Source organism: Phalangium opilio, unplaced genomic scaffold, assembly GCF_054372755.1.
Source record: "Phalangium opilio isolate 3A_F unplaced genomic scaffold, DU_Popi_V2 ptg000045l_1, whole genome shotgun sequence".
Lineage (NCBI taxonomy): Eukaryota > Metazoa > Arthropoda > Arachnida > Opiliones > Phalangiidae > Phalangium > Phalangium opilio.
Window position 1 is genome coordinate 6,304,274 of NW_028324168.1, and position 27,813 is coordinate 6,332,086.

Here is a 27,813-nt window from a genome sequence, read left to right on the forward strand (position 1 = left end):
CTATAGGAGAACAAAGGTTGGGACCACTCCGGAGACCAGTTTATTATTTAGGACACCAGGGGGGTCACTGGTCCCAAGGACTAGTTTAAAAAATATCCTTATTTCCCAGACTGCCAATTAAGTATATCACGCGCTTGTGGCGCCATCCCGATGCAATCAAAGGAACTAAAAGAAAAGGCGGGAAAACTCAATAAACTTTATCACGCGCTTGTGGCGCCATCCCGATGCAATCAAAGGAACTAAAAGAAAAGGCGGGAAAACTCAATAAACTTTATCACGTGCTTGTGGCGCCATCCCAGTGCAACCGAGGAAACTAAAAGAAAAGGCGGGAAATTTGACTCATTTCAAGAATACATGTACTTATACATTTCTTATCTAGGCTTCGAGATGGCGACACCATCGCGTGATAAACTTGGAAGCTGTCCGTCCGTCCCAATGTTTTCAAAAGTGTCCCACTTACTCCAATAGGGAAAGACCACTCTAGTGATAATTTTCTCAATGATAAAAACGACCAATGAAATGTAAGATACATACAACGTCTCATTGATAAAAACTCGCCCAAAAATTCAAAAAATCGATTGTATTTTGAAATATACTGGACTTTTTTAAGAGGCATTTATATATAAATCCCGAAGTGTTAATTTTGTTATTGTTGATATCGTATTATAAACAACGTTCAAACCTATAAGACTTATTCAAAATATTTCGGACTTAAGTGAAATTTAAAGTTTAAGTTGTCTTTAAATTAATTAAAACCAAGGCTTAGTAATGGCAGATCATTTTCGCAATCTCTTAACCAGCGAAACTAATAATCTAATCGATTTATGCAAAAAATGGGAAGCCATAAACGAGAATGAAGATGAAATTCCAGATGAAGGTAAAATAATTTAATATATATTCTAAGCATATTTATGTTAACATTGATTTTATCAAGTTCGGGGTGAAATCAGATCTACTGTTGGGTGTGCCCAGTTATTGATGAATGAAAGATTTAAGCAGTTCTCCGGCTTAATTGACAATAACGAATTCAATCTTGGAGAGCAACCCACGACGGAAGAGGATCTACAGGGATTCTGGGATTTGGTTTACATCCAAGTTGAAGATGTCAACAAAAAATTTAGTAACTTGGATAAACTTCGTTCCAATAACTGGCAAGACACTACTGTCATTTGTCCACCACCCTTAAAGGTAAAATATAGTTTAATTTCTTCCGTAGTGTTCCTAATTATCATTTTTAGCCAAAGATTCAGAAGAAAAAGGTTCCATCCATGTCCAAAAAGCCTGTAGACCAAACGAGAATAATGGCAGCTCGGAAGAGATTAGCCGAAGCTAAAGCCCTAGCTGCTAAAAACCGTGCTATTTCTGAGGAAGATGGTGACAATGAAAAGGAGAATTTAAAGACCTTTGATGCGCCTGCCTTCTTTTCCGTCAGCAGTCCAGTTAAAAAGCCTTTACCCCCCACAAGTGAGAGAAAATCCTTAATGTTAGGGTTTATCAGGGATGGGGGAATAATTTTTAACAATTTTCAGCTCCTGTTGAATCGGATGCCACTGATTCTCGGAAGAAATCTCATTGTATTTTGCTATAACTGTGTTTTTTTAAATGTCATTTAATCAGAATAATGTTAAATTTAAGAGCCATAAGCAAGATATCAGCCAATAATTCCGTGTTTGGTAAGTTTGTCAGTAGCTGCCAAGCACCAGTCCAGTTTTAGAGCACCGTAGCTGTAGAGAAATGTTGTAGCATGACATTTTTTTTAAAGCTCAAATCACTAATTGTGCTTAATTTTATTTTTTCCCGGTTAGTTTCTGTAACAGAAACTTGCTTATGGCTTCAAATTTTTGTTTATTTTGACATAATTAATTATCATTTTAATTATTGGAAAAAGCCTTAGATTAAGTTCTAATAAATTGATTTTAATTAATTTATTTCAGGCTCCTTCGATGTTAATTCCGAATTTGCCAGGAAAAACAACATGACTCCAAAGAAGTCTTCTCCGTGTCCAAAAAGCTTACTTTGCATCAATAAGCTAAGCCCATCGATTAGGCGCGCGTTGGGACCCATTGGCACAACACAAGCGCAACAAATTAAGCCGAAACTTGAGATTTAACTTCTTTGTTAAAAAAAGCGGGTCCATTATTTTCTCTTTCTCTGAAAAAAAAAAGAAGTTGAAATCTCATACCTTGAATTTTTGTACAAAAGAAAACAAAACCTTATATCTTTAATATTAGCACGATGTTTTTTATTTCTTCCTTGTTTTTGTAATTAAAAATAACAAAATTTGCAAATTTTTAATAAGAAATATTTTATAAGTTTGATGGAATTTTCATGCAAGTTGTTTTTTAATAAAATATTTCACTTTTCATACAAATTTTTGATTATCTTCGTCTATTATTTATTCAAACACTTATTCAGGTAACGTCACATGCTCTTATCTCTTACCTGGGTGTTGTCAACCATATTGGGAGTCGGTATATTTAGTCCCCCCCATATTGACCTCAGGTCACGTGGTTATTCTCCCTCACAGTAGTTAAGGTAACGTCACATGCTCTTATCTCTTACCTGGGTGTTGTCAACCATATTGGGAGTCGTTATATTTAGTCCCCCCCCCCCCCTATATTGACCTCAGGTCACGTGGTTATTCTCCCTCACAGTAGTTAAGGTAACGTCACATGCTCTTATCTCTTACCTGGGTGTTGTCCACCATATTGGGAGTCGTTATATTTAGTCCCCCCCCCCATATTGACCTCAGGTCACGTGGTTATTCTCCCTCACAGTAGTTAAGGTACCAAAAGGATGTAGATTTTTTTCGGGTCCTATTTTATTGCTTCTAGTATTTTAAATTAATATTTTAGGCAAGCTAAAAAAAAATAATTAAAAACTTTGGTTAATCACTTAATTGCGTGGTAGTTCTCTCAAAATTAATTAGGTGTGACGTAATATGGTTATGAAATACCGTTACCGTATTTTCGGTTTCATCCAGACTCCATGCCTTCTTTCAATAAATTTCCAAAGAAGGTAAAAATTCAATTAAATTATGTCGCAATAAAGCGATTCAAATAGAGGGAAAAATAAATTCGAAAATTAAGTGTTAGATTTCAGGGAAGGCAAAAGTTAAATGGGGAAAGTTACCTTATACCGAAACATACTTTGTTACACTTTAATTTAACACGCGATATTTATTAAAGGTATATATTTTTCTTTTCTTTTTGTTTTACATCATTTACTTGGATTGAATTTTAACTGGTTTGGGTCAATGACTGTACCTACATTATTTCTGCGCGGTTTTGCAGGTAGATTACCGTTCAAAATCTTAAATCAACTCTTTTTCTTTAATCCGTATAAAGATAAGGGCGTGTATGGTAAAACTAAAGCCTTGAAATGAAACCCCATACTTTGGTGGTGCTATGTACAATAGAATTACGAGGAAATAATCTAACTACGTTTTTATATTTGGTTCAGTTACCATTTTTGATCAACGATACGCATTTTTTTCCTTTATTACTTTCTAATTATTTGTATTATTGTTATTTTTGTTTTAAATAACATTTTTTTACCTTAGTTGAAATTCTATATTGATATGCAAATTTAATATTATATTATATTCATTCTTTTATTTATTGAAATGCTACATTAATATGCTAATTTAATATTATATTCGACTTTTATTTAAACTTCATAGACTTTAATTAATTTATTTATTCTCTTTAATATAAAGAAACATTTATTCTTCCATAAAGCCAATTTAATTATTTATAAATTTAGTTTAGTCGTCCGGAAATTTTGAAGAAATATTTCCGCTCCCAACACTTATCTTTATAAATATATAATTCTTTTAAGGTTTAATAATATAACTACCGGTTATTATAAAGTATTTATATCCTCATTTAATGTTTTTTTTTATTATTTTCTTTTCTATGCAATATTGCGGACAATAGATTGTGTTAAAGCTTAAAGGGAAGCGTTGTTAATGTTACATAACATTAATAATCTTAAGTTTTCCGGCTTTTTCCAAAAATAAGAGCGGTAGAAAAAAAAGTTGCAAAAAAAAAAAAACGAAAGTTTTCGTTTTTTCTTCTTTTTCTCTGATTTCGCTTTTGGCCTATTTTGTTTCGACTTATTTTACCTTATTTGTTGTAGGTTTGTTTATTTGAATTAGGTTAATATTTTGGAGATTAAATCTAATTTGGATGTTAGTTTAAAATTTGTTTCTATCTACAGGGTGTTTCAGAAAGGTTTGGGTTGGGCGATTTCGAGCTGAAAATTTTCTATGGCATTTTGTAAATAAGGGCCAGCGTTTTCAAGTTGAGATTGTCCAGAGTGTTTTAGGCATGACCCCCCTTAATTAAATTAGCATTGTCTGTTTGTTAGTTTTTCAGTCCCTGATATTTAGTATATTAGTTGACGCTCATTATAATTATTTGCTAAAAAAAAATGTAACCAAACTTAACGCCATACAGGTCCCATTTTCTATTTCCATATTAATCTCAATTTTTCGCCTATTTAGGCCTATTCCACCTAATATTAAGTACATTTCGGTCAATTCGCCTTAAAATTAAATAATACTTTAAACCAATTTATCATTTACGCGCCAAAAAAGGGACGCCATATTGGACGAGCTAAGCCTATTTTTCAGAAAAACACTTTATAAAAATGGGAACGTTAAAATTAATAAACAAAAGCTTTAAAAAAAGTCCTAATTCGATTATAAAATTTCGTACAAAACAATAGAGCTAGCCCCATTTAATTTTATTTTAACCCGAAAGTACTTACTGAAACTTCTTAAGTCCTCTTTAAATATGTTTATTTAAGGAAAATAATTCCTCCCTCCCTAAAGGCTCTCGATTTGTTGTGGATTTTAAAATAAAAAAAAATAAAAAAAATAATAATAACAAATTAAGAAGTACGCTTCGAACTATTTGAGCACTGACCGTTACGCCAAAATAAAAAGAGTAATTTTATTATAGTTTACTTTATATCCACTTAAAACCAGTTTGTTTCTAACATTGGAAGAGCTTTTGCGAAAATTAAAAAAAAAATGAGAGAGGCATGGTATGCTAAAATATTTAGGACAATGATCTACCTGATCTTTAGGACGCCTTGAAAGTGGTGGTTTTATACCTAGCCCCTTTTACTCCCATACCAAAATTTTGAAAAAGTACACTTTCTGCTTTTCAGCTTTTATAAACCAGCCTTAGGGTGTTTTTTGAGAGATATTTTGGGAAGATATAGGCCTAGGCTTTGCAACTTTAAAGGTTAGATCTCAAATCGATATTGCATTTGCGGTTTGCGTTTTTTGATAAAAGTTATCCGTGAAAATAGAGCTTAAAATGAGCCAAATAAGGTCTAAAACGAGTTAAATAAGGTTTAAAATTAGCGTAATAAGCTCAAAAGGATTAAAATAGAGCGAGTTTTGCTCAAAAGCGAGCGAAATAGAGCTTAAAATTAGCAAAATAAGCTCGAAAACTATTGAAATGGAGCCTAAAATGAGCTCAAAAACGGAGCTAAGTTGAGAAAAGTTTTTAATTTCTAACAAAAACTTTTAATTTCTTTATCGTTTCGATACGATTACAATTGTCCTTTATTTTTTAAAATGGTTGTATATTCGAACTACTTACAATCACGTGTTAAAATACACAAAAGCAAAACATAGAAATTATGGTCCCGAGGCTACATTTTTACTCCTTATAAGTTATTCTCGCTCCTAATTTTCCCTGATTTTCACTTCTTGAACTCGTTTCAAGTTTAATCCTCTATAGAACCAAAGTTATTGGCAATTAAACGAATTTAAATGCAAAATGCCTTCGAACTAAATGCAAACTCGGACTGGGACGGTATATGTACGTAGGGTCGGTGTCTTTTATACAGTTCAGTTAAGAAAGATCGAATTAGGGAGAGTAAAGCTTTTTCCATTATTACCTAAGGCGTAGTTGAGCCATAGCTAGAAAAATAATTCTATTTTAAAATCAACAACGATGATGTGTAACCATTACATTATACGTAATAATAATATACGTGAAAAAGAAGAAGAAAAAATGAAAATTATAATATGATAAAAATAAGAAATTACTGGGCCATACTCTGATTGGTTCAGTACCTTTATGACGTCAAAAGACTTAAGAAAGTCGTGTCTTTTTGAAAAAGAATTTCACGGTAGGGAGGGAGGGACGAACCCTGTTTCTTCCTTTTTTGTTCTTTTTCAGCTTGAATGTTTTTGTTTTACAGGAAAACTTTTTCTATAAGAGAAATTTTTTTGCCAGAAACGATTGGCGCTAGGTGCTTTCCACTATAAATACCGAAATGTTTTCCAAATGAAAATCACATTCAATCGTACTTCGATTCAGTTTAATTCTTCCATTTTACCGGCTCTTAAAGACCCCAAAAACTTTGTTATCATGAAGGCTATGGTGAGTAACTACCATCCGCAACCAACAGTTGGATAACCACTTGGAAAATAACCCGAGAAATACGGAAAATTCCGGTGGAACAACAGCGATTACTTGACGACAATAAACGGTTCTGAAACGAGTGGTTACCCAATGGATTACTGGACGCGTCAAATGGATGTTGGAACTTTTTAACGAGTGATTTAATCATGATTTTAATTACTTAATTAGATTGCTGTCGCTCTCCTCGCTATGATCTTTGTGGCTCGTGCCCAAGACTTCAGTCAATTCGATGGTTCTGATGGTGGTGAATTCGAAGCCGCCGCTGCTGGAGATGGTGAAGACAGTGGATTCGGTGGTGGATCTTTCGAAGGATTCGAAGGTGGTCAATTCGGTGGACTCGAAGGTGGACAATTCGCCGCTGGATCCGAGGATAGTTACTCGGCCTTCGCTGATGGACAATAATTCCATCCTAGCTTAATTCAGGATACTACTATTAAACACCAAAAACATAACGGGATTTAAGTAAGTATTTACTCGAATGAATGTCTTGCGTTACTTGAACGTCTACTTATCCTTTATTTTCTTTATTTATAGCCCTGTCACCTTAAATACCATCGAATAGGGGATATGTTACCTAAAAAATCCTAAATACTTCATCCAAAACATCCAAGATGACTTTTCTTACTGAACAAGAACATCACTTTTGTAGAAATTGTCATCTTTTTAGGAAAATCGTTTACCTTTTTGTACTATAATTTTTTTTACGCGAATCACTTTGTAAATATGAGATTTCATCGACCTTGTAGTGAGAGTTTTGAATAAAAACTGCGTTTTTGTAAATAGATAAAAACAAGAAAACTATATATGCTTGATCTGATTATTTTGATATTTAACACAATTTAATTTTCTAAAAGAAAATTATTTTCCTGGTTCCTATTATTTTTCGTTTGAAAATTTATTTATAATCCAGCATTATTCTAAAGTGCGCAATTCCGTGGAACACACGATATTTGATTGCCTTGGGGTGTAATTTATTAATAGCAATATTTACAATTCAATACAGCAGCTTAATTTTTAAATATATATATTGAAATGTCATCAATAGACTGTTCCATTAATTATTTACAGAGAAACCAACGCCCCAGCCCTATTAGGTTATTTTCTGGCGCCAACCAAGAGGTGCTTCTGTGCGCAAGATCTCCCCCTCCCCTGGTATTTGCTTGTCTTCTTGAATTAATGGAACGATTTATAAACAAGGACATTTCTTACGAATCAGTTTTATCCATAAAATATCTTACTTAGATTATCAACAACACATTTATAAACAAAGCAAACTGGCATCCTTTCCTACAATAGCGTTATCTTCAAAAGTTAGGCATTGGCATAACGTATGTTTCGAAAAACCATGTTTATATATTCTAGTCTAGAACGACACGTTATTTATTGATATCATTTAAAAAACGAGTGACTTGACAGACCGAAAATTAATTAAAAAGCAGATCTGTAAAAGTATAGTAGTATTTCTCATAATGCGCAGTATCGTTTCCCACGTTTATGACGTGACTTTGTGCTTTGTAACGTTGAAGCTGTTGAAGGGTATCCGCGAAACAGGCGTAACTTGTGTTAGTAGACCTGGAATACAAATTACTTATGTCCCTGCTAAGCTTCTCTTAACAATATGAAGTTCATAACCAGAAAGATAAAGGTATACTTAAAATACAGAAACAATTAAAGTATTTTAGTTAATAAAAGTTTCATTACAACTCAGGACAAGTATTCCTACATTAAGTACAATTCTCTCCATGGACCAGAAAATGGAAACAAACACCATGAACCATTATGTTCCCGTTACACCGGATTTCTCCTCGCTATACTGGCTTCTTTGAGCGAAGTGGCCACGGCATTTGTAGTCAAGTCACTACCGGGATATACCACCTCCGAAATTATCGCTTATCGTACATTATGCGATATGGTTATGAGTGTGCCATTCCTTGTTAAAGACTCGACGAAATTGACCATTTTACCAGTCGCCGGTTTAATAGTTTTTCGTAGCGTCATGGCCACTTTTCGCTTCTACTTCAGAGTCTTCGCCATTCAAGCCCTACCCCTGACAGATACAAACGTTATCTTATCGTGTACCCCTCCCCTGGTAGCTCTGTTGTCAATAATAGTGTTGAAAGAACGTTTCACCAACGCCATGAGTATAACCTTGCTTACTAGCGTAGTTGGTGTTTGCATGGTGACTCAAATATGGGATTTGGGTAACGAGCTGAGCAACGACAGAGCTTTAGGATTGGGTGCAGCTTTTTTATCAGTTATTTTTCATTCCGTGGCGCAGGTACTACTCAAGAAACTGACATTTGATTTATCACCAGAATGGGTTGTGTTTTTGAACGCGTCTCTGCGCCATGTATATATGGTAATGTTAACCGAGATTAGCAATGGATTTAACTGGCCTAGGCTGCCTAAATGCGGTACTTACGAACCAGTTCTGGTGGTTTTGATGGGTCTTACAGCCTATGGACAGAAACTATTAATGGTGAAAGCAATCAAGTTGGAAACTGCTAGCATTTGCAATGCTATCAGGTATTCCGTAATTCTTCCTGTCTTTCTAATACTACAATGGTTCGTTTTTCAACAAACTGTATCGACTTTGATGGTTACCGGTGTATTTGTATGTATATTTGGCGTCGTTTTGATGAGCTTTGCCAAAATAGTGGAAAAAATACCTCAAGATTCAAAACGAAAACAATTTTTTTCTTGGTTAAATAATTAAAGTATATGTAATTATGGTTTGATCAGAATTAAAGTATAAAGCCCACAAAACGACACAACTTCATTAAAAACCCGCCGTACCTATTTTGACCTTCTGGGCTTATTCAAAATCTTAACTTCCCCTACGCAAAGTTATTTCACCCCCCCTCCCTTTGATGCTCCCACAAGGGGTCACAGTCGGAAATTATTTCACCAATATGCCCGCAAAGACCAGCTGAAGCACTCTTTTTTTCGTCGGTCGATCCCTATTTGGAACTCCCTCCCTTCAGAAATTGTAGCGGTCAGATCTCTCCCTGTTTTTAAGTCCAAACTGCGATAGTTTCTAGGTTTTTAATTACTTGATTTATTCACGGAGCTGTAAGGCTTTTTGAGCCCTAGCTCGTCACCCCCCTCCGGAACAAAAAAAAAATTAATGGTTCTTGAACTTTCAAAATTACGGGGCAGTATAACACTTCGATAACAAGTGTTGAGGTCACCCTCCCAAAAACCGCAATGTTTTTATGGTACACCCCTATTCTGTGATAACTTAGATTCGTCCATGTACCGTTAGAAGATGCCGTAACCCGGAAGAATGCCGGAAGTCTAGAAAATGCGGGAAACCCCCTTGAAGGGCATGATCTAATAATTTGTTGGGGATACCCTGTTCAGCTCCTTTAACGCCATCTATTGGAAAGAAATCTGTCTAAAAATATTCTTGTTTAAGATGATAATATTCAATTTAAATTTATAGCTTTAAATATCTTAGTTTAATAAGTAAATTTTAATTAAAATGATATAGTAAATTTTAATTTTAATTAAAATTATCTTAGTCTTTGTCTAGATGGCAATAAATACTTAGCCGTAAGAGTGACATCACAAGGGGCCTAATCGATTCAAATTACAAAGCGGTTTGTTTGTGCGTCTGCTCTGCTTATAAATGTGTGATTTACGGTGAATTTAAACGTAATTAAAGTTAATAATTGTTAATTATGAGTGGTTTATTGTTATCCCAAGAAAATCGGCAATATCTGGGTAAGTTTACAATCCAGAATGTAATAATTTAACCGGCGTTTTAGGCCTAGGTGATGTTGTAAACAAGGAATAGAGTTAGGCCTAAACGAATGCCATTTACATATTGTATTCATCATCATCCAGAATCCTATCAACTTATGGTTTATTTGGAGGACGCAATCAGTCAATTCCTTATATTTCAACAAGGAAATAATAAAGTGAAGCCAGCCAAGTTCTTAAGAGAGTAGTGAGTATAATTTTAATTTAAAATTAGAACAAAATCAATGTAGTATGCAAATTTGACTATTTCACAACATTAGTACATTGCGCGACTGATAGATGGCACCAGTGCATCAGTAACTGTAATATTCCAGTATGGTTTTAGTTTCAGAAACGTAAAACAAGGCACACACGTGCTATTTAGGGAATATAGGTTTATCACAGCAACTAAATTTAATTGGGAATGTGCTATGGATACTTTGGTACGATCTTTTAAGCCTCTTTTAGAACAAACAGGTAATTTAAATAACTCATAAATTTCCCAAATACTTTTCTTTCTCGCTTTCTAACACCTATCTCGCTAGGTCTTTCTGCCAAAGAATTTCACTCTCTAATATGCCTAATTTTCCCTGACTTTCCATTTTTCGTAGTGGCTGACATACCACGGTAATAAATTAGGCTAAAAATATTCAAATTAGATATAAAAAATCCTTTCCCAATTTTATTGCAGAAATATAATTGAATCTGATCTTAAAAAGACAATTAAACCTACATTAATGGATTATTTAGACGTATTAAGAAAGAGGCCTTTGCCTGATCACGCTCATTAACTTCAAAATATATTAATGAATAAATAAATAAATAAATAAAATGAGACGAAAATATATATATTATATAAATTATTCACTATAATAATTTTATTTTAATTTTTATTTAAAAACCGTTGTGTAAATCTATACACCAACAACATTTAATTATAATCCCTACCTTAATTAATATTATTATTATCATCATTAATTTTTTTTTAAATCGGAGGAGTAACTTTTTTTTTTTTAAGTTTTGCGCATGCGTCTTCATGATCCTGCTTTTTTGTTATTGTTCACTAACTCGCATGATTGACAACAGCGCGTTCTGTAGTGTTCATAGTGACATAATCGCGCTCTCGCTACCAAATGACAATGAGGGTCCTTGTCAACGCATAAGACATCATCACCTGTGAATTTAAAATCGTAAATTAAATTAAATTAAGAATAAAACCCCCCCAAAAAAATCAAGGAGTTTAATTTACATATTTTATCGCCATTTTCTTCATCGGCGTTACAACTTCTTTTATGTTGGGGTCGTTCGTCTAACGGACAATTATGGACAACTGTTCTTCCGTCCGTACTTAAGCATATGACGTCACGATCTTGCGTGCCCCCGCAAGGATGAGAACACTTTAAAAAATAAATTATTTTTGTTAATAGGATAATTGCTACTCTGATAATACGCGACTAGACATCGTTTTGAATAAAAAACTAGTTTAAAAATTAGGAAAACCCTCATTATACACCCACATTCAACTTGTGGGTGGTCCCTCCCTAAAGACACGCCTCTTTATACCCCTAACCACGCCAACAACCTACTGAAAGTCTACGCAAAAAAACCTAATGCGGGTACTTATCCCAAATTTTGAAATATTTGTCGTCAAACGTACATTTTTCCATTCAGAAGTAAACCAAACGCCGGGTATATCATTTCTGTCCAGTTCGTTTGTGGGAGGTGGACAGGGTATTCCCGGGTTACAGGGTTGACGACTTAGCGGTTCCTCTTGACCAGAACAGCTGTCTTTTGAAGACGACAACCGCGATTGGACTAGACATACGACGGATCTGGTTTGCCAACCAGGAACCCCGCATGTACTGGAACACTGCAGTTATTTAAGGGGTTAAATTAGGCCTAAATCACGGTTAAAATTCGGGGCCCGTACCTGACTCCAAGCACTGGTCATCCACTGACCAACGTGGCTACAATCGATACCTTGACTTTTAAGGACAGAGTGACATGATTCCTCTGACGTTGGACGTTTACGACGTTCGCATTTTCCCACGTTACCTATAGAGTCGTCGTAAAATGACCTTGACCTATCCGAAGAGTCACCATCCCGGGGTAATTGGTCCGAACAAATGACTCTACGTCGTCGAACCTGATCAGGACCGCATGTATGCGAACACTGAAATGAAATTATGAATTAACTTCAGGTTAATGGAGTTGTTAATGGAGTTCTTGTTATCGCTAGCGCGTGCTAAAAACCGCGATTTGTGATACCATAAGTTCATATCAATTTAACGAAGTGTAGGACTTCAATTCTCACTTGTCGTTCAGGAACTAGCTCGAGCTGTTAAGTCTCTAGCATTACGAAGTATAGGTTGTTTCATACTTATGGAACATATCACTTATAAACTTATGATGGTTAATATATTAGATTACCCAGGTTATCGAAACTCTAGGCTATATTACAATCATAAATTAAGCCTTGGGATTAGCACCTAAAACAAACTTGATTTATTGGGTTGAAAGTCGAATGATGGCAACACAAAATATACACAAAGTTTAAAAGCGCCGTTGAAACGCGTAAAAATAACGACTAATTTGACACGAATTCCACCAGCACTCCCCAATGCCATCATAACTTTAAAAATAGTAACGTATTTGCCCTAAAAAAACCTAACCTAAACAGATATAATTCACTCATCTCTAGCGTGTAATCGTTAAGGCTAATCCTCATCTCATTTCCTTCCTATACTCCTTTTGGTTTTTGTTTTGTTTAATTTCAATGTTATTACAATTTCAATGGTTTTTAAAAAGCGTAACCAACATTCTGTAATAAGCTTTTAGTCAAGTCTCGGAGTATTTCAAGCGGGATGAGAGCCAAATTAAGTTTTCCATCTTCATCCCCGCGTGGTGCTCTTTTCATCTTTCTGCGGTTCGTTTTCTCGTTAGCGATGCAATAAGAAAGGGTGAGCACTGCAGTATTAAGGCTAACCCCTTAACAGTCAGTCGAGCAGCCCCGTAGTTAGTTAACTCGGTGTAAGACTGCGTGCGTGACACCCATAAGTTGAAGTAACTTTATCGAAACTACCCCATAAGGGACACCGTTTTCAAGTTATAAATAGTGTAGTGTTTTAGGGATGGCCCCTTAATGAAATTAGAAATCGTCTTTCATTTTCTTATTTAAATTTAAGGGGTCAACCGTAAAACTCTCCAATGTTCTTAACTTTTAAACGGTACCCTTAGAAGTTACATTTCGACTCAAAATCGATTCCCCATAGAACCACGCATCCCACTGTACTTTTGGAGAACCTTGTCTTAATGTAGTACCAGGGATAGATTTAATTTTATAAGTAGGAATGGAGAACGGCGGTTAGTATTTACTTCAGTCCGACTATAGACCACCCAGTATAGACCCCCCCTCCCCCCACCCCAACACGTAACGAAAATTTTAAATTATCTTATTGGTTGGCTCACTTAAACTACGTTTTGATGACGTTGCTGACGGGGACGGCGAAAAATAGTGACACAATTCCTTTTTACCTCTGTGACCTCTATGACCACCCCGCCTCTTCTTTCATACCCTCCGTCCCGTCGCGTGGAAGGGGGTCCGGGACTTTGACGCGCGCCCACCCACATTACTCAGTTCTCCATTCCTACTTCCAAAATTAAATCTATCCCTGGTAGTACATTAATATCTGGATATCCGTTAATAAAAAGGATATATGTGGCGCGCGCCCGGCGGAAGTTTTTTGGGATCATCAGATGCCCTAATTTTTGCGCCGCTTTACAAAACGAGATGACGGCCCCGGGTTAAGGGGGGGGGGAAGGGGACAAAGAGAGGGAGAGTACGTAGCTAAACCCCATCTTCGTCTTTCCCCTTTCCAAATGATTATTTAATGACTAATTAATTAGCGTTTCCCCTTTTTATTTTCTTGGAAGTTGAAAGGCAAGGCTCTTCCTCCAAACCTCCAAAAGAAAAAGGGTTGAAATAACATATCTTTATAACCTTCCATCGTCATCTATTTTCCCTTCTAATGCCAAAAATGAGATTTACTAACAACCCTTTTTAACAAACCAACTCCGCTATGACTATATACTTTTAAAGACTTGAAATAGAAATAGGATTATCTGTTATTTTTTTTTTCTTTTTGTTTTAAAAGCGCAATGACGTGTAATGTTGGGTGGGTTTTAAGTTAATTAGGGTCGAGAGAATGTAGTTAAATTTATTATGTATCTACGAAATTAATTAACTTTGTTCTAACTCTTTTTTATAATAATATACCCCGTTTGAAAAGTCGAGGGTAAAATAGAGTCTGATATTCGACCAATTTGTTTTCCTAAAGATGTTTGAAACATTTTAACAATAATGACGTGATAGATATGGCTTCAAAGTTAAATTGCCAGTCCACCATTGGTCCGTATTGTTTGAAACCCTATCTAGAAGATTATCCCCAAATGACAGTTGTGTTACCCTCCCTTAAACGCAATTAAACTAAGTAACTTTATATCTAATCTTAAATGGATAAAAAAACTTCAGAAGATATTTATGACATTCTATTCATGGGGTTGAATAAATGAACCATCTCTCATTTTAAAATCTGTCCCATACATAGCGATAAAGTTTATTTATTTATTTCCTGTCTGAAATAATAGGCGGTTTTAATTTTTAATTTTTTATGAGTTTCGGATGTGAGATTTATGTCTTGGTTTGTTTAATTTAAGCTAAGACTATTGTATTAAATAGTTTAAGCGTTTTATAGTAATCTCTACCTCAATATCCCACGTAGATGCTAGCCATATCGGGGCGCAAGGCGCGGCGTAACACGGTTCCGAATCGGCTGGTTTATGTAGCTCGTCGCAACGTAAGTCTTGATGACCTCTGGATGGTAAAGGCGAAAGGTCAACGCATGTAACGATACGTGCACGGATTCCAGTACCGCAACTAGCCGAGCACTAAAATGGGTATGTATTTTATTTTCTAAAATAAATTTCTTATATCGACCGGTGTATAGTGCGTTTTGAACAACTTACCGGTCCCCATTCGTCCGGTTTCCATACCATCCCAGTTTCTGAATACGGTATATTAGAGGCTGGGGTATGTGGTACTGTCTTCGCATCCGGTTTAGTACCAAAGCGACCGGGTGTACAAGGAATATTTGTATTGCAAACTAGTCGTTCCAAATTAGGTTTAGTAACACCCCTACAATGTCTCTCGTCGACGGTATGAAACTGCCCATGCGCCACGTCTTTAGGGTTGTTAGTAACTCTGACGCAAACCGCGACTTGACTTTGAAACCCTGATATCCAAAGACACTGTATTTTTAAATTGTTATAACCATACGCTATAGGGGGAGGGGGGTCATGACCTTTTCAAATAGTAATTATTTACCTTTTCCGCAAGTAACGCTGCATTCCGTTAAGGTATCATCTAGTACTTGCCATCGGTAGGTCTTTTTACCTTTGCCCCTGTTCTGCTTTTTCGGAGGGGTTTGAGTAGCGGGTCGTTTAGGCGGGTCAAACCCTGATGGGAAAGATATCGAAGGGGTCAAATCAGGGGTCAATACAGCGTCGTTGTTTATGGAGGATAGTGGTGGTGGTTGGGATCTGTTGTGATTGTGGTTACGTTCATTTCTGTGACGTCTGTGATGTCTCGGTGAGGCTGGAGAAACGGAAGGTGGATCCGACCCTACTTGCTCCAAGGGTGGCGGCATTACCATCGGGGGATTACGAAATGACGCGTTGTGTAAAGGAATTGAATACTCGTAACTAATACCGGGGTTAGGTTGTTGGTAAATAACCTGAAATTATATAATTAAAATGGTCTATTGCGGAAACAACTTTTCTACAATTTTCCTTGTTTAAATTTTGTTTAATTTACTTCGAATTATGACCTTCTATGCCCTAGCTATTTTAATAATCATTAATTTCAAAGAAACGTTGTTGCAAGAGAGCCCTGTCTAGCCACATGATAGTTAAGCTATGATCATGATAAGGGGAGGGGGGAGATACGTGGTCACGCTTTTTAACCGCGTCGGTAGTAAAATCGCTACTCGTATTTCTTTCGGGACGTCGATAAAACGAAATTGATAAGATTTCCACCTGTCTACCGATTGAAACGTTTTAATCTTGACCGAAAATCGCAAAGCTCGTGTCTTAAAGAGACGTAATTTGGATTGAAATTAGTTGGAAAATACTTTTTTTTCGCTATTGAAATTGTTTGAAAAAAAAAAAAAAAAGAAGGATAATTTTTCATTCTATATAAGATATTAAATTTTAATATTTAGAGGGAGTTGGTGGGTGGATTTTTTTCATTTTTTTTATTAAAGAGAAGGTGAAATTATAAATTTCCTAAAGAACATACCCCTTAATTTATGCCAGACTTACGAGAAAAGGAAAATAAATTTCAACATTAGCCTCGCAGGGATAGATTTAATTTTAGAAGTAGGAATGGGGAACTGTTAATATTTACTTCAGTCCGACTCATTGCCCATTGTAGAGCCCCTCCCTCCAACACGTAACGAAAAGTTTAAATTATCTTATTGGCTCACTTAAACTACGTTTTGATGACGTTGCTGAGGGAGACGGCGAAAAATACGTAATTCCATTTTCCCTCTATCGCTATGACCCTGCCTCTTTTTTTCATACCCTCTGTCCCGTGGAAGGGGGTCCGGACGCGCGCCCAGATATTACTCTGTTCTCCATTCCTACTTCTAAAATTAAATCTATCCCTGCCTCGTACGTGATCCAAAGCGTTGCAGCGCACCTTTAGGGATGGGTTAAACTAATTTTCTTACCAGTAAAAGAACCGCTTCGGTCAGGGGTCCAGGAGCGGTCAAGCTCTCTCCCCTGTTTCTCCTTGGATCGTGACGCCGGTACGTAAAGACGGTTCCGGCGGATGGATAATGGCCCGAACGGTCAATATTCCATCGTCCGTTGACCACGTAGTTACCCTTTTCGTCTCTCAATGCTGTTACCGTATAGGGTTTTTTTTTGTTTTATCATCCAATCGCGGAAAAGTTTGTCGTCATTTAGCAAAAACCAACGGAGCGAGTCGAGTCAACGAAAAAAGAAACGGAATACTTAATAAGAAAGACTTTTGAAAGAGGACACAAATATAGCCTTAAGTTCATAAGATATGGTCTATAAGTTTGTCACTGGTTACAAACTGGAGCTTGTCATGAAGTGATATGTAAATGAGGTAGGACATAGATTCGAGGTAAAGCAACGCCTGGTGAGGCGATGTCAAAGTTCATAAGATATGTTCCTCCATAAGTTTGTCACTGATTACTTAGAGAGGTTGTCATGAAGTGAGTGAGTGAGGTAGGTCATAGATTCGAGGTAAAGCGAGGGACTCTTGGTGAGGCACTGTCAAAGGCTTAGTAATGCAGACTAAATAGGAAGATAGAAGCCCTGCAAAACTAACCACCGAGTGTAGCCAATCAATTCTCGCTTGTCGTTCTCCCTCGAACTAGCTCGAGCTGTAAGTCTCTAACATTATAGTATAGGTAGTGTCATACTTATGAAATATATATCTTATAAACTTGTGATATAGCGTATAGAAAAAGATCGAGGAATCATGTGGGGTCTCAATTTAAAATAATTGGAGAGTTGTATGATCGTGAAAGTCATAGTAAAATTGGGGCGTAGTTAGATCTCTCTTCCAATTTCAAAAGGAATTCCTTTTGAATTTTAAAAAGTTTAGATGTTAGGTCTACTACGAGGTTTGAATAATTTTTGGTGCGGAGAAAACATATTTAGTTTAAATAAATAGACCCTTTTCAAATTTTGGAGGGGTAAAATTGAGTCTGGGGTGTTGACCACCTTGTTTTTGTCATGGATATGTTAACAACAAAGACGTATTAAATTAAGATAATGTTGAGGGATAATGTTAAGTCTTAAACCTACTTAAAAAGGTTTATTAATATTTTAAAACAACAATGTTGAAGTTTTCCGAGAAAAATATGAATTTGCATAAAATATTTATTTACTCCTTTTTGGAATATATTGCCAAATGATTGTTTTTGGGGAGGTTTTTTCGTCATAACTTGTGTCGAAATTCATGTTTGTAATTCTTTTATATGAGGGTTTTAAAATTAACACCCCTATTGACTGAAAAGACAAAAACCGTAAAATAGCGATTTACGACTTTAAAATTGTCCTTTCGATGTGGAATTTGTAAGGCCGTTAAAAACCATTTTCTCTCTTTCTCTCTCTCGCGTCTTGACTAAAAGCTCTTTCCATCTAACACCAGCTAAACATTTTCTTATATAATTTTTTTTTCTTTTAAAAAAATAAGAAAGTTTAAAAAAGAGATTCTTGCAACTTTGCCAATAAATTCCTAACAAATTTTTCTTCACTCTTGATCCTTACCTATATTTTTAAAAATTAAAATTGTCAGTCGGTCTTAAGGCAAAACTTTAAAGAGTGGTGGTGATGGAATTAACATTAAATACGACTGGAAAATTATCTCATAGTTATAAATCCACGATTAGTTTAGTTTCCATGGCATAATTTTTTGTAATAATAAATATTTTCGGTAAAAGTTGAAAAGAATTAACGTAAGAAAAATTCTTCGCCTTTTTTTGACGGGAATTTTTTTTTTTCAAATTTTAATTTTAAATATGTTTTCTATAATCTGACACATTTCTCCTCCATTCTTTTCAAGGGTGATCCTCCCTTTTTTCTCTCTTTAGAAAGAGAGAGAGAGAGTGAGAGACAGTTGTAAGTTTTTGACGAGTTACCGAATACCTCGTTTCAAAACTGAATTAATTACCCCTATATGGTGACCCGTGAAAGTGAATTTTAAATTTTTCTTGGGTCGTTTTTTCTTTCTTTCAACTCCTCCTTCTAGAGCTTAAATCTTTAGCTTTAAACTCTTAAGAAACGCGTATAGAAATGATTTAAAGGTGACGTTATTTCTTGATTATTTCATAGCTATAAATTAACGGATTTAAGCCCAGTTTTTACTAAAAATCATAAATTAGTTTTTAAAATGTTAAAGTATCATGTACAAGGTGTTGTTGAGGGACTGTGTGTTCTTAGGGTTGAAAGACTTAATTTATAGCAGACTTATCAGAAACACCCTGTATAGTTAAAGTAACTATAGTTGGGAAATCAGTTTTGACTGACGAAACATTTTATGCAAATCTGTATTTCAAGCTTAGGTGTAAAATTAATTTTTATAGGTGCTTAAGAACAATGTTCTTTAACTTCTTTGGTTTTCGGACTTACCCAAATAATTTTTACTGATTCTCATTTCGGAAACCTCGATGGCGCATGCGCCTGTTGGTATCTTAGTTATGACGTTATAACCGACCGGAAGTGTTGGTCTAGTGAATAGACCGGATATCCGGACGCACGTAGCGTTATGTCCACCGTAAACGCACGAATCACAACCCGGAAGTGGGGCAATGGGTAGAGGAAGTGGTTGTCTAAAACGTGTGGTACCAGAATGACCACTTGAAGAAGGTGGAGAGAGGAAGTCTGGATTGACGTAGTGACCACTTGTTGGCGGTGGTGGACGATTGAAGCTGGGGTTTGACCTTAGACCGCTACTTTCTCCCGATACTATTTGAACTACCTGTATCAAAATTTGAATAGAAAAAAAATTAGGCTTAAGTATTTTAAAAGCTTTCTTTATTATTAATTATTTTTCAAATAATTTGGGAAGAAAAATTAATGAGGGAAAAAATCAATTAGTTTAAAATTGACTAGCACACGCTGTCCAGATGTCAAACGCAACGATTTAATTAAAAAGAGAAGAAAATTAGTAATTAACTTTGAAAGTCTCAGCACTGTAAACAATTTTAAAAGCCTTTTTTACTAAAACAAACTAAAATTGGTGAAAACCCCCAAAAATCTTGGAGTTTTTTGCGCAAAATATTTGGTTGGGGATATTTAATTACTTAGTCTACTGGTTAGTCTATAATAAACACCAGGAATAAATAGAATGTTTGGAAAACCGTAAAAAATGAAAGAAATTTGGGTTCAAATAAACCAGGCGTTAGACTTAAACAAGGTTTTAAAGTTTTTAGGGAAAATGAAAAATCTATTTTAAGAAATTTTCAGGAACAAAAAAAGAGAAAAAATGGCCCTTCCTCCCGTGAGAGATTTTGTTTATATATTTGTCATTTTTGAATTTACACACACTGACATTCATCACCCCTTAAACAACAAGAGCCCTAGTTTAGGAGTCAAACTAAACTCGAAGCGACTGTTAAGCCTATTTTAAAACTAAAATAACCTTAAAATAATTTCAAACTTAAGTTGACGCGAAACAACTTTTAATTTACTAAAGGGAGACGGTGTAGAAAAAAAAGTGTTCAGGTTCGAAAATTGAACTTTTTTCTCTAAGCTCCTATCTCTATCTATTCAAACTTTTCAAACCAACAGAAAAAAAGTGGGAATACGCCCAACTAGTTAAAAGAAAAAACAAGAAAGTTACAATTTTTTAATTACTAAAAAGTTTCGTACAATATAGCGTGAAATTTTCGTACTGGCTTTTATCAGAAGTGCATTATTCAAGGGGTAAAAATCCAACCACGCATTCGTCAAAAATTCTAAATCTATAGACCTTTACATTAATTACTTATAGAGAAACCATGGCCGCCCTCTTAGGTTATTTCACTCACTCCAACCAAAAGGCAACAATAGATGAAGCTAGCCCGAATTCACTACACGCTTTAGGGAGGCTAACCGACTCGCGCTGCCTCTAGCAGTGATTCTTAGCGCTAGGGAAATAACCCAAGGCTTGTTTCACTTCTAGAATTAATGTAATAGTCTATACAAAAATAAAATCGAAAGAAATGTATACTTCGAGTTATATACTTCACAAGCCACGCACGTTTTTAGATATTTTGCATTCTTGAAATAAACAATTTCTAGATAGATATTCTTGGGGAAATATACTCATTCTAAAGCTGCCACTGACGTGTTTTTTTTTTAACAGCACCCGGAAATGTTTTAACCCTAAAAATGTGCAATTTATTTTTTAGTTGGAAAAAGATTAGAGTCACTAGCCCGCTATGCTAGAATTAATAGTGGAAATTGCTCAAATGAATTAATATCATCGTTGCATCCCACCGGTCTTTGGGGGGAAGTGGCAATTAGGTTTCGTTAGCGCTCGCGCCGCAGTCTGACTTTAATTAACGATGAGCGATTTTTTTTTCTTTTTTTTGCAAGGGTCAAATTTATTTATATAACCATATGCCATTCTTTTCTTATTTTAATATCTTATCTTACAAATTAATTAGGGGTTAATTATGATTAGCGAGGGCGTGGTTAGGACGGGACCATATGGATTTAATTGAATTTCTAAGTTATAATGAAGGTTTATTATTATTATGATTCATTTAAAGGTCAAGCCTAATGACCTTAAGCCTAAATTTGAATCAAGCTTGTTTTGACACAAATCAATAGAGAATTAAAATAAAGAATTGAGATATATTTAGGCCTAATTTTAACCTTTACTTAAGCCTAACTTTGTGCTATTACTTTCAATTCATTTCAATCGGTAAGCCTAATGACATGGCGGTTATTCTAAGCCTAATTTGAATCAAGTCTCTCTGAACAAGCTAGAATCAATAGAGAAAATAAGGAATTGAGTTACATTTAGTCCTAATTTCGATTTAAGCATAACTATCTCGTAACTTTCAAATCAAGTTAAGACTCATCGTGTCTTAACGCGGGGTTATTAAGGCTTATTTTATGCCTAAGAAATGCAGGGGCGTGCCAACCTTTATACGGGAGCGGGGGCAAAATCCCACACTGGTAGGGAAAGTTGTGCAAAAAATTGTGCACTTGTGTAAACAATTTTGAGCCACCTTAACCTCTTTCCAAACTCATACAAGAGCAAAAATTATTTTGCAGTACTTCAATGTTGTTCCAAATGATCTAAGGCTATACAATATCTCGCATGCACTATAAGTTACGAAGAGGTGCGCATGAACGTGAGAATTAATGCCTGACCAATTCAATACTCGTGGGATATAGTGGCTACGATTCTATAAAGTGCCATTTCTAGTTGAGCATACATTTTTCTCTTCTCGTACATCGTAGAAAATAGTAAAAATGCAAAGAAAATATGTCTTCTGCCTACCTATTCTTTCCAAATATGATAATACAATAATTTGAAGCGCTATCGGCTATACATCCTTTCTCTCTTGAAGCTGGCAGTTAATCAGCTCTATGATTAGCCACGTACGGTTATATGCGAAATAATTGCAACACTATACTGTATACAAAACCGTGGTTGCTATAGCTATTATGTCTATACAGTATGTGTAAACAAAAACTGGTGGAAGTCAGGTACGATATATTCTCGAGACTATCAAACAATGCTAAATTCTTCATTTCCAGGACTAGTTCAAAAATGATTCTACATTTTTACAATCTCTTAGGATATGTTTCACAATTCTTTTTACAACCTGAGCTTTATACTGAACTTCAAAAACGTCCTCGAGCGACGATTATTGAACTATCAAAGCTGGCACTTTTACCAATCCCTTTTACGATTGCAATATATATTTATAGAATTACGTGCACTGTCTAATCGCATGCATCACACTTAATAACTGGGACTCCATTGGTTATTACATAACTACGCGGAGTAAAAATTGAAGAACTCCAAATATATTTATAAATATTACGAACATGTTAATGATTAAGACCTGTATTTTCTTAATCACTTCCAAAAACTGACTTCCTCTCACAACAATTGTACACTGGGTAATGAAAATTTCACCTTCAATGAAATTTTTTACTATTTAGACTCAGTCACCAGAGCGGGGGCGGTGCCCCCGCTGTAAAATTAGAGCGGGGGCCTTTGCCCCCGCTGCCCCCGTGGTTGGCACGCCCCTGAAGAAATGCCATAAAAATATCTTTGCGTCTCACTAACAAAATCACAAACTATCTCCCTCGAGTGGAAGTTATTTTACAGATAAATACTATTAGGAAAAAAAGGAAAAAACACGAGTAATTTTTACTTTGAGATTCCCAGTAGAACCTTTAGTAAATAAAGTTCTCTGCTTTATTTTTGGTGGTTTTTTTAGAGAAAGATTTTTTCGCTTTTGGTTTTATCTTTAAATTTTACGAGACTTGATAAAGAATCATTTCTTTCGCTTTTGAACCGAGGAAAAGAGGAGAACTCTATATAACAAATTGAATCCAGCTAAGTTATAAGAAGCTGGGGCAACTTCTTCGTATATATACATTATTTGTTTTTTAGGCCTCTCTCTCCTCTAGCTTTGTCAATTGAAGCCAAAGGGTAGGCCGCCTTTTCCTTGAAAAAAAGAAATCTTATTTGTTTTTTATGTTTGCTACTCCTAGAACTTAAGTTTTTTTCTCTATTGACTTGCTTCCCCAAAAATTCATCCGAATCTGATTTCATCTATGGTATGTTATGTATTAGAGGGGGCAGACATAAATTTCCTTTGCAAGATATTTCTCCTTATAGCGCAGTGTGTTTAAGAGTATTTAAAAATCTGTGTAAAAATGGCTCAGGCTTTCATCAGCTAAAAAGAATAATTGCTTAGCCATTTTCTCAATTTATCTAGGCGGATTTTGTGGGAATTTATTATTGTATTAAGAAATTAATAATACTGTTTTTGAATTTAAACTTTATTGTTAACCCCTAGGTTTATTTGAGAGAGATAGAAAAAAATTAATAAAAAATTGCGCTAAGTGTTATTTTTACGGGGGTGTGATTTGATAGGCTTCAAAAACGTTTATGTAATCATATAAAATGATCTATCATGTATACAGCAGCTCCAATAATAATATTGTATGCATATGATAATTTAAAAATATATATACAGGGTGTTAATTTATGATAAGTCTGCATCCATAAATTAAGAGGGATGTTCTTTGGGACTCGAAAATGTAACCTCTAACGTTTAGATACACGTTGGCGGAATTTTTAACTTCTTTAATAAATCAAAGTTTAAGATTAAAAAATTCCTGAACCCCTTTTTTAAGGATCATGGTATATTTTTAATCCTCTATAGTATGGTTCTCTCGCGTTTTAAATAAAAAGAATTTTTTTTTTGTAAAGATTAGCGTTGACCCAGAAAATGGGCTAGCTCATCGGCTAAAGATAAAAGGGTTAGAAATAACAGATTATTGGAGAAATGCCTGGCCCTGAGCAGAGTGAGCTGGTTAATATCATATATATAGCTTTCAATGTTAAAAGAAGGTCCCAAACAATATTTTAATTTTTTTAATAAAATATATAGGAGCATTATTGTTCTTAAATATTTTAAATTTTTAATTAATATATATAGTTATAATTACTCCAAAACTTGGTCAAAAGCTCTTGAGGGTTTAAAATTACAGTAGATACGTCTACCATACAGCTAATGTATGTATCGCTAATATAGTACTATAGATTTAAACGGTTCGAATTAGAAATATTACAAAACTTTAATCGTATAATCTTTCCCCCTTTCAACTAATCAAACCACCTAACTCAACCTATAATTTGAAATACGAAATCAAATATTTTAAAATCAACCAAACCCAATCATTCCTAAGGTACTAGGCTATTTCTTTATCATTAGTATTAAAAAAATACCAGCGATCCAAAAAAGAATAAGAAAAAAATCTTCGGGGGTAACTTTCAAGCAATTGAACAAGAATGTGCCTATCTTAACACCACCACAGCAGCAGTCCAACCATGGATATGTGTATAAATACTACGCATTATGTATTGCTAACTACGCTAGGAAACTAGCCACCACACTCTCGGATGTGAGACGAGGCGAGAAAATAGCTATGTCTCGTGGGGGAAAGAACTAGAGCTCTCCGGAGAGCCCTGAGTGGTGGGTTTGAAATTTCACGCATGCGCAAAAAGAGAGAAAATACGAATTTCCCTCCCCCTCATAAGGTTAGGGGGGTTGGAAGTCATATTTATTTCCTTCTGCTGAACGGGCGGCCTAAGCGAAATACCTTGTGGAAAAGTGAGAGATTGGAATCCATAACATGTAGTATTTAAACATATCCATGGTTCCACTAACCCTAAAATGGTGGGCGGGAAATGATTGGCTCCATCAAGGAGACACGAGGAAGAAATTCGTGGAAAGCTATATACGCTACGCTTTTGAGTTTAATATAGCAGCTATGGGCTGCACCCTGATTAAAAAGAACTTAGAGAAAAAATATAAAACTCACTTTATATGTATATATAATAAAGAAAATGAAATGCTCCCTTAAATAAAAAAAAAGGCGGAAATACCTATTAAAATTACACGCGTTTCTTTCAAAAGAAAACAAAACTGACATATAGTAGCCGAAAAACTTGAAAAGGAACCATATATTATTCATTCAGAATCAGAAGTACGTAATTTAAAGTGTATATATACTCTTTTAATTTTAAAGTCGAGTGGAGTCCAGTCTGGTTTTTGACCACCTTGTTTATTTTCCAAAAAAGTTAACATCGGGTCTTTCTTGACTTGAACTTGCAAAGTATCTAACTTTAAATTATGAACTTCTTTCAGATATAATTACTTTAAATATATATTTAATAAATGGTTTAAGAAAAACTACACCAGGTCAGGTCTTTTGCAAAGTTAATAAAAAAGGATAGTGTAACTTCTAAAGCAAGCTAATTAATATTACCCTTTTAGTGTAGATATAAAAATGCGGTGTAAACCGGCCTTACTACCTATAATTAGACTTATCAATCTAAAGAGAATGTTCGGTGTTTTTCTTAGCTTTTTTTCAGCTTAAGATTAGGCCGGAGTTCAAGTTATACTGTTTGGGTTCTTGGCTTTAGTTTCAGTATTATTTAATCCTGAAATATTGCTTTAGAGACCAAGGGAGGGTGGGTATCTTTTTGTTCATATTATGCCGTATTAAACGGCTATATATATATATAAAAGCTTTTATGCTTGTCTGCTATAACACATGATTAATCTTAGTAATAGAGAAAACAGAAGAAACAATGTGTCTAAGCCTACTTCCTTTTTTACACCGCTATATTTCTTTCAAAACGCAAAGGGACAGTAAATTAAAATATTCCAAGTCTTAAATATTGCTTGTCTTAAGCCGTTTTTACACGATACGGTGTCAAAGTGTCTCTCGTGTAAAGACGGCTTAAATGTTAAATATTATAAACATTCAATCATGGTTTATTTATTCAATGGAAAACAATAAACAGCGTAAACTTCGATTGTACTAAAGGTGTTAAGCTAGTGTTTGCGCGTAATATCGTGTTAGGTATGCAGGGGACTTAATTTGAAAGTGATTAGCCAATCTAATATAAATTTTAGGCGTCAAGAATAATTTTGAGATCCTTTTTAACCAATCACAAATATTCAATATTAAATATTTAGCAAGTTTTAACGTATTTTACTTTTAATTGAATCAAAAAGCTTGAATATAACTATTTAAAGCGAAATAGGGGTATTCGAAATTTCGAAATAATTTTTTAAAATAATTTAGCCTTTAATAGAGCGCTAATGTACCATAAAACTAAGTCTTCATTTAGAGATAAAAGATGCGATGGTGAAATATTAATATATTTCACCATCCCTTTAAGAAAACCTTTATGCATATAAAAAAAAATACGTGTAATTTAGTTTCGTTCCAGTTAGTTCTTTTTGTTATAGAAGCGTTAGCCAAGATTTTTCGTTTTAGTTGTCAGACAAACGCCAAATTGTTAAAACGTTACTCCTCAACCCACTCTTAATAACAATAATAATAATCTTGTATGAAAGACTATATTTCATTTTTTAAAAGAAACACTAGCTCCTACGCCCTTAATTTTAATTAAAACGCGTAACGTACGTAACAATACGTCTTAATAAAAATCTAGTTAAAGCTAAAATCTAATAAAATCGTATTTGTAGTTTGTAGAAATTGTACTTACCCAAATATGATAAGTCCATAGAAATAACACGGATATTTTTGAATAAGACGACAAACACTTTGTAATAGAAAACTTTGTAAAGATGGAAGAAGGCATTTTTTTTTACTTATTATTTTTCGTGAGTTTTTATTTTTTTTTATATTATGTAAGATGGGAGTAATATTATCCCGAAATACGTCCCCAGCAGCACCCAGCTTGGTCTTAGATCTCTCCCTCCTCTCTGAGTGATGGTGAAATGCTTTTTGAGAAGACAAGCGAGGGAGAGAGAGAAATTTCTTGATTCTCTTCTGCTGGTGGTGGTGTTGGTGGATGAAGTCTCTGAAGCAAGGGGGTTAAACATAAGCGTTTTACAGTGGCGTCACCATCAACTTTCAGTTTTTATTATTTTTTTTATATTATATACATATATATTTTTTCTACTTACTTTCTCTCTCTTTCTTCCTCTCTCCCTCTTCATCTCTGTCTGTTATCTCTTCTTTAACTTGTGTTTCTAAGAAGAAAAATGTTCAGGGAGGAGGGGGGAATGAAAAAGTTAGCCGGAATTATTATTTTATTATTCAAGTAGTTGATTTCAAATTAATCTTGTCTTATTATTAGTTTTCATCTGTTAGACTCTTCAAAGGGATGGTGGATGTTGTTAGCATAAGTTTATAAGATATGTATGGCCCTTCGTAATGTTAGAGAGCTAGTTCGAGGGTGAATGACAAACGAGAATTGATTGTTTACACTCGGTTAATTGCAGTGCAGGACTTCCATCTTCCT

At 34.9% G+C, this 27,813-nt stretch overlaps 4 protein-coding genes across 4 annotated transcripts; 3 read left to right on the forward strand and 1 right to left on the reverse strand.

Annotated features, from left to right (window-relative positions):
- Positions 1 to 533: 533 nt before the first annotated feature.
- On the forward strand, positions 534 to 2,371 carry LOC149677122 (disks large-associated protein 5-like). Its single transcript, XM_089838125.1, has 5 exons — positions 534 to 684; positions 761 to 877; positions 935 to 1,188; positions 1,239 to 1,464; positions 1,935 to 2,371. Exons 2-5 carry the CDS (start codon positions 769 to 771, stop codon positions 2,108 to 2,110), a joined length of 765 nt encoding a protein of 254 aa, XP_089694251.1. The 5' UTR covers positions 534 to 684; positions 761 to 768; the 3' UTR covers positions 2,111 to 2,371.
- Positions 2,372 to 6,254: 3,883 nt separating this feature from the next.
- On the forward strand, positions 6,255 to 7,237 carry LOC149677123 (uncharacterized). Its single transcript, XM_089838534.1, has 3 exons — positions 6,255 to 6,407; positions 6,618 to 6,911; positions 6,984 to 7,237. Exons 1-2 carry the CDS (start codon positions 6,312 to 6,314, stop codon positions 6,849 to 6,851), a joined length of 330 nt encoding a protein of 109 aa, XP_089694660.1. The 5' UTR covers positions 6,255 to 6,311; the 3' UTR covers positions 6,852 to 6,911; positions 6,984 to 7,237.
- A 2,792-nt stretch (positions 7,238 to 10,029) lies between these two features.
- Positions 10,030 to 11,411, forward strand: LOC149677124 (centriolar satellite-associated tubulin polyglutamylase complex regulator 1-like). The gene is made up of 5 exons (XM_089838167.1): positions 10,030 to 10,175; positions 10,299 to 10,401; positions 10,540 to 10,670; positions 10,739 to 10,820; positions 10,885 to 11,411. Exons 1-5 carry the CDS (start codon positions 10,133 to 10,135, stop codon positions 10,982 to 10,984), a joined length of 459 nt encoding a protein of 152 aa, XP_089694293.1. The 5' UTR covers positions 10,030 to 10,132; the 3' UTR covers positions 10,985 to 11,411.
- On the reverse strand, positions 11,228 to 27,584 carry LOC149677125 (ADAMTS-like protein 4). Its single transcript, XM_089838586.1, has 10 exons — positions 27,052 to 27,584; positions 19,419 to 19,767; positions 16,982 to 17,154; positions 15,577 to 15,985; positions 15,219 to 15,484; positions 14,958 to 15,140; positions 12,124 to 12,366; positions 11,851 to 12,063; positions 11,443 to 11,590; positions 11,228 to 11,367 (listed from the first exon to the last, which is right to left on the reverse strand). Exons 1-10 carry the CDS (start codon positions 27,145 to 27,147, stop codon positions 11,228 to 11,230), a joined length of 2,220 nt encoding a protein of 739 aa, XP_089694712.1. The 5' UTR covers positions 27,148 to 27,584.
- Positions 27,585 to 27,813: the final 229 nt, after the last annotated feature.

What these genes read in the sequence shown, in the direction of transcription:
- LOC149677122 (XM_089838125.1), top strand. Translation starts at nt 769, where the DNA reads ATGGCAGATCATTTTCGCAATCTCTTAACCAGCGAAACTAATAATCTA. An exon ending in AGATGAAATTCCAGATGAAG is followed by an intron (nt 878 to 934) that starts GTAAAATAATTT and finishes GATTTTATCAAG; the next exon opens with TTCGGGGTGAAATCAGATCT. An exon ending in AAAGCCTTTACCCCCCACAA is followed by an intron (nt 1,465 to 1,934) that starts GTGAGAGAAAAT and finishes AATTTATTTCAG; the next exon opens with GCTCCTTCGATGTTAATTCC.
- LOC149677123 (XM_089838534.1), top strand. Translation starts at nt 6,312, where the DNA reads ATGAAAATCACATTCAATCGTACTTCGATTCAGTTTAATTCTTCCATT. An exon ending in TTGTTATCATGAAGGCTATG is followed by an intron (nt 6,408 to 6,617) that starts GTGAGTAACTAC and finishes TTACTTAATTAG; the next exon opens with ATTGCTGTCGCTCTCCTCGC.
- LOC149677124 (XM_089838167.1), top strand. Translation starts at nt 10,133, where the DNA reads ATGAGTGGTTTATTGTTATCCCAAGAAAATCGGCAATATCTGG. An exon ending in AGAAAATCGGCAATATCTGG is followed by an intron (nt 10,176 to 10,298) that starts GTAAGTTTACAA and finishes ATCATCATCCAG; the next exon opens with AATCCTATCAACTTATGGTT. An exon ending in GCCAAGTTCTTAAGAGAGTA is followed by an intron (nt 10,402 to 10,539) that starts GTGAGTATAATT and finishes GTATGGTTTTAG; the next exon opens with TTTCAGAAACGTAAAACAAG.
- LOC149677125 (XM_089838586.1), bottom strand. Translation starts at nt 27,147, where the DNA reads ATGCCTTCTTCCATCTTTACAAAGTTTTCTATTACAAAGTGTTTGTCG. An exon ending in AATCAGTAAAAATTATTTGG is followed by an intron (nt 17,155 to 19,418) that starts GTAAGTCCGAAA and finishes ATACGGTAACAG; the next exon opens with CATTGAGAGACGAAAAGGGT. An exon ending in TGACCAGTGCTTGGAGTCAG is followed by an intron (nt 12,064 to 12,123) that starts GTACGGGCCCCG and finishes AAATAACTGCAG; the next exon opens with TGTTCCAGTACATGCGGGGT.